The 6,195-nt window shown below is 44.6% G+C and overlaps 1 protein-coding gene across 1 annotated transcript in view; it reads left to right on the plus strand.

Annotated features, from left to right (window-relative positions):
* The first annotated feature begins 817 nt into the window (after window positions 1-817).
* The window catches only part of EXOC6 (exocyst complex component 6), a 258,977-nt gene continuing 253,599 nt past the window's right edge, over window positions 818-6,195 (plus strand). The window contains exon 1 of the mRNA XM_042782364.1: window positions 818-918. Within this exon, the coding sequence (XP_042638298.1) occupies window positions 818-918 (101 nt within the window). The remainder of the gene's footprint in view (window positions 919-6,195) is intronic.

Raw genomic sequence — 6,195 nt, forward strand, 5'->3', positions numbered from 1 at the left:
GCATGTGAGAGCTGGACAATGAATAAGGAAGACTGAAGAAGAGTTGATGCTTTTGAGTTGTGGTGCTGGCAAAGAATGCTGAAAGTACCACGGATTGCTAAAAGAAGTAACAGATCTGTCCTGGAGGAAGTGCACCCGAAATGCTCCTTGGAAGCGAGGATGGCCAGACTTCGTCTCACCTATTTTGGTCATGTTGTCAGAAAGGACCATTCCCTGGAGAAGGATGTCATGTCATGCTTGGTAGGGTGGAGGGTCGACGAAAGAGGGGGAGCCTTCAACGAGATGGATTGACACGGTGGCTGTGATGATGGGCTCAAGTATAGCAGCGATCATGGAGCTGGCGCGGGATCCGGTAGTGTTTTGTTCTGCTGTGCATGGGGGCGCTATGAGTCGGAAACGACTCGATGGCACCTAACAACAACTTATTACTGAAGTTATCTCCAGCAGGTAGCAGAGGGTCTGGCACTCAAATATTTAAGCCAAAAGATCCGTCACTAGGTGACGACTAGGGGCAATTTGCGGGGGACAGCGAGAGGCGATGCCTTTGAGGCAACCTCGGCGAGTCTCAGCTCCCAGCCACTGGCAGCACCTTGACCTCCCACAGGTGCTGCCTCCGGCTCCTCCCCGAACCGCCTCCCTACTCAAGCCTCCAAGTCTTCCAGCCGGGGCCTCCTTTCCCCGCCCACTTCCCTTCGCGCCCCGCCCCATCCCCGCCTTCCTCCTCCCTTTTGCCCCTCCCCGCGCTCGCGACACAGCCCGCTCGTTCCCGCTGTCTGCGCGGCGCCGCGCCTCGCCGGCTCCTTAACTTCCAGCCAAGATGGCGGAGAGCGCTGAAGGTCTGGGCACCGTCCCGGAGCACGAGCGGATCTTGCAGGAGATCGAGAGCACGGACACCGCCTGCGTGGGGCCCACCCTCCGGTAAAGTCTCATCCCCCGGGGACTTCGGGTCGCCCCCGTCGGCCGCTCCTCAGTAGCAGGGCGGGGCGTTCGCCGCCCGCCGCGCGCGGAGCGGGCAGACAGGTGGTGCGCGCTGGGGCGCTGCCCTGGCAGCAGACCAGGGGGCCTGGCCGGTGTGGGCGGCTGCACCTGTCTGCGCGGTGGCGGCGCGGACCGCCTCAGTCGCGGATCTGTCACCGCGTAGCCGGTGGGCGGTTCTGACACCGGGATCCTCGGCGCGGCCCCGCGTTCGCCACCCGGCTTCAGCCCGGGGTCCCGAGGACGCGCTTCAGGCCTGGCTCGCTCCGCGCGCCCGGCGAGGCTGAGGATGGCTTGGTAGGTGGCGTGAGCGGGGCGAAGGTTAGCTGCGGGCGACCGGCGTGACTGAGGTGCAGAGGCGCGCGCATCTGGAAACCCTAGCACGTTGGGTTGCGGCGGGCGTGGGAGAATTGCAATTGAACGGAAGACACCAGCACCATTATTCCTCCTGCACGGCCCCGAGTGGGCGAGAAGGGAGCGTAGGCTGGAGAGAAGAAGCTGTGGCTCAGGAACACGCTGGTGTAACGGAGCTCACGCTGCAGGCCTCTGGAGATGAGGAAGCTTTCACTTATTCACGAAGGTTTCATCAATTTTGCATCAATTTTTCCATTTATTTTAAAAAGGATCCTAACCCACCCCCTTTTAAGAATATATTACTAGGTAATCAATAGCCCATTTCAGACTGAATACATGCTGTCCGTGTAAAATATTATCCAGAGAATGTACAGTCCATTGGTTTAAGTTAGGCATTTCTTCAAGAATAAAAACCACTTGCTGTGTGTGTAGTCGATTTTGACTCATGGCGACCCCCTGTGTTGCACAATAGGGTTTTCATGGGTGTGACTTTTCAGAAGCCTTTTCACCAGGCCTTTCTTCCAAGGCACCTCTGCGTGGGTTCTGGGTGGATTAGAACCCTCAACCTTTCAGTTAGTACAGAGTGCTTAACTATTAGTGTCACTCAGGGAATACAGGGTTTTAATTTAAGCAGTAATGGTGATAAATTATGATTCATTTAGTCAGAGAATTTTGGGCCAATTTTGCTTTATCATTAGTGTTTTCTTCAGAATACACTTCCTAGAAATGGTGTAACCTGTGTTCTGTGGACCTGTGGATATAGTATAAAGTCAAGCCAGTTCAAGTCATATTGTAAATTCACCTTGCCCTGAGAGTGAAGAGACTGGGTTCTTGTTTTGCCTTGGTCCTACCAGTTATGTGGTGTGCAGTCATGGGCAAAAATCATTTAACCTTTCTGGGTGTCAGTTGCCTTATTTGCAGAATGAGAAGATGGGTGTTTTGATGCCCCAAAAGCTTGGGATAGTTGGGGTCCTGTCTGTTTATTCACTGCTGTTTCCCTAACAGCCAGCATGTGTTAGACATGTGATAAATTTTTGTCCTATGAACTTCCTTCTATGAAATGATAATTAGTGCATTTCCTTAGTTTTCTGGCATAATTACTTTTCACAAAACTATGTATTTGGTAATGGAAATAGAAATCTTAGATTAAAAGGGAACTTTGTCTTTCTGCATGGTGAGACTGAAACAGTACAGGATGTGGTATAGTTATCAGAGAAGCCCATTTTGGAAAATAGTATTGGTTATGAAAGAAGTGCTTCATCTTGGGGGAAAAAGAAGATAAAATTAGCAGAATTGGAAGCAAATTTTGAAATAAATTGGGAGACTTTGGGGACATACACAGAATGCAGTTGATCTTTATTATAATTTATAGATTATTTGTAGTTTTTGTGAATTTGCATACTCAGAGTTTATTCAAAATAAATACTTGCTATGCTCTGGTGCTCTGGTGACACAGTGGTTAAGGCATTCACCATCATCCAAAAGGTTAGTGGTTAGGACCCCCAAGCTGCTCCACTGGAGAAAGATGAGGCAGTCTGCTTCTGTAAAGATCTATGGCCGTGGAAACCCCATGGGGGCATTTCTACCCTGTCTTACAGGGTAGCTATGAGTCAGAATTGACTTGATGGCAGTGGGTTTGGTTTTTTGGTTTGGTGCTTTTATGGTCATGTGCAGAGTGATGAAAAATTTTAGTTACCTTATGTACATGTTCCCAGCTGAAGTCGAACAAAACAGTGAGTACTCTGCCTTCTTATTTCAGCTTTCCAACTGTGAGCAAGTATCCTTTTTGCAATGTATTTAGGGCCATCTTTTCCTCAGAGTTTTGGACTTTTTATTGGTGATTTTGCTGTTTAAAATGGCCTCCAAGCATAGTACTAAAATAGTGTTCTAAGCATAAGAAGGCTGTGATGTGCCTTAAGGAGAAAATACGGATTTTAAGTATGTTACATGAGTGTCCTTCAGTCATGAGTTAACAGTGCTGTTGACTTTGAGTTCTGTGTTAACAAATCAATGTACGTTAAACAAAGTATTTTTACACAGAAACACACATAAAACAAGGTTAATTGATGTTGATGAAAATGTTGTGACCAGGGGCGCACAGAAACCCAAGCCTGTTTCCCCTAGGAGCAGTGGTTCAGTATTTGCTAGTTCAGTGTTCAGGGTGACTTTATAGAACGTAACTACTGCGGGTAACAAGAATCGACTGTTTATGTAACCAGAGTATTACTCTCTTGTCTCTTGTCAGAGAGTTGTATCACATACTTACTTTGTTGAAACCCATACTTTTCTTTAGCAAACTCCAGTGACTCATTCTATATATATGCACATCAGTTATCTCTCATTTCTCCAGTTGCCATCAAGTCGATTACTAGTTATAGTGACCCTGTAGGGCAGAGTAGAACTGCCCTGTAAGGTCCCCAGAGCTGTAATCTTTATGGAAGTAGACTGCCACATTTTCTTCTGTGGAGTGGCTGGTGGGTTTGAACTGTTGACCTTTCAGTTAGCAGCCAAGCACTTGACTGCTGCACCACCTTCTGTGTATAAACACTCTTTTCCTTATATGCATGAAAGGAACCACTTATAGTCCTTTCTCTTGAACACTGTTTAAACTACTGTTATGTCCTCCCTATTTTTTTTTCTGGTTTTGAGTGAAATACAAATATTACATTTGAAAAAATTTCTTATTATGGAAAATTTAAACGTGCGCAGTGAAATAGTGTGATGGACCGTCATGAGCACATTATCTCGATTCTGGCCGATCTTGTTCCCCTATCCATGCTTCTTCATCCTAGATGATTTTGGAGCAAATTCTGTTGTTGTTGTTATATGCTGTTGAGTCGGACCCAACTCATAGGGCCCCCTCCTTGGGTTTCCGAGGCAGTGTCACTACGGAAGTAGATTGCCCCATCTTCCTTCCAAGGAGTGGCTGGTGAATTTGAACTGCCAGCCTTCTGGTTAGCAGTCAAGTGTCTTAGGCACTACGCTACCAGAGTTCCCTAGAGAGCAATAATTCTCAGGTATTTTGATATTAATGTTATTTTTTGTTGCTATTTCCTAATCTTTTAGCTGGCCTGTAGGCTTATTATTATTATTTTTCACAGTGGCAGTCTTTTTCAGCCTGACCTTTCACTGTTTGTCAGACCTGGCTTGCTGGGGATGTGTGTATATATCATGGCACACACATTAATTTTACTTCCCTTTTTTCCCTCATTCGTGTTTTTAAGAACTGTCTATGTTAAGGTGAGAAATTCTGGTTCACTGTTTATAACTGCTACATAGTATTCTATATGTATGTTCACTCCATTATAGTTACATTGCAGTTAAAATTCAATTCCCTGAGTAATAAGAGAAAATGTAGGTTGTCTCCAACTCCCACTACTGCAGACAACAGTGGTATGAACACCATCATACATTTTCCTTCTTGATCTTGTATGAGAAATTTTCTGGGACATATCCTAGGAGTTGTATGAATTTACTGATTCGTCTTCTTCCCCACTGCCACTACCCTAGTTCAGGAAACTATCTTCTTTCACCTGGGTTATTGTTTTAGGCTTCTTGTCCTTCCTTCCTGCATCCTTGCCCCATTTTAATCCTTTTTCACTGATCAGCCAGGCTGATCTTTCTGTAACATTAATGGTGATAAGCAGTTCTTAAATAGGGGAACAAAAGTTCTCTATTGCCCTTAGTTTGAAGTATAAATTCCTTAAATGACTTTCAGAGTGTTTCATGATCTAACTCCCCTACTTTGTATTTTGTGTTCTAGTCATAACGAATTTTTTCAGTTCCTTAGATACATTAAGTTTTCTCTCTTATACCTAGGTTCACAGTGCTGTTTCTTGTACCTGTAATCAAACTTACCAAAAACCAACTTTGACTTGGTGTGCTTTGAATCTCAGTGTTAGACATAACTTCTTCCGGGAAGTTTTCCCTGATCCTCACCTAGTCTGAGGCAGTTGCATCTCTTAGGTGTTTTATAACAATTCATAATTCTCCTGTAATAGACAGCACTTCTCAATACTGTGTCATAATTTTCTGCTTGTTTTTGCATCTTCACGAGATGGGAACGACAGTTACTTGGCCAGCCGATGGAAAGAGATCCATATCCGTGCCCATTCCAAAGAAAGGAGATCAGAGTGCGGAAATTATCGAACAACATCATTAATATCATATACTAACAAAATTTTGCAGAAGATAATTAAAAAATGGCTTTAGCTATATATAGAGAGGGAACCATCAGAAATTCAAGCCAGATTCAGAAGAGGATGTGCAATGAGGGGTATCTGATTGCTAATGTCAGATGGATATTGGCTGAAAGCAGAGAATACCAGAAAGATACTTACTTGTATTTTATCAACTGTGTAAAGGCATTTGACAGTATGAATCATAATATATTATGGATAACATTACAAAGAATGGGAATTGCAGAACGCTTAAATATGCTTATGGAACTTGTACATAGATCAAGAGGCAGTTGTTTGAACAAAACAAGAGGATACTGCTCAGTTTGAAATTGGGAAAGGTGTGTGACAGGGTTGTATCCTTTCACCCTACTTATTCACTCTGTATACTGAACAGATAATCTGAGAAGCTGAACTATATGACAGAGAATGTAGCATCAGGATTGGAAGAAGACTCTGTCAACCTTTGATATGCAGATGACATAGCCATGCTTGCTGAAAATAAAGACAACTTGAAGCATTCATTTTTTTTTATTGTGATTTGGGTGAAAGTTTACAGAGCAAATTCACTTTCCATACAGCAGTTCACATACACTTTGTCTCATGACATTGACTACAATTTACCACAATTCAACAGCTCTCCTCCCGCTGCCTCCCGATAGTTACCTCTTCCCTGTGTCCATCCCTC

This window comes from Orycteropus afer, unplaced genomic scaffold, assembly GCF_000298275.1.
Source record: "Orycteropus afer afer isolate SDZICR_OR568_19922 unplaced genomic scaffold, OryAfe1.0 scaffold00293, whole genome shotgun sequence".
Taxonomy (NCBI): Eukaryota; Metazoa; Chordata; class Mammalia; order Tubulidentata; family Orycteropodidae; genus Orycteropus; species Orycteropus afer.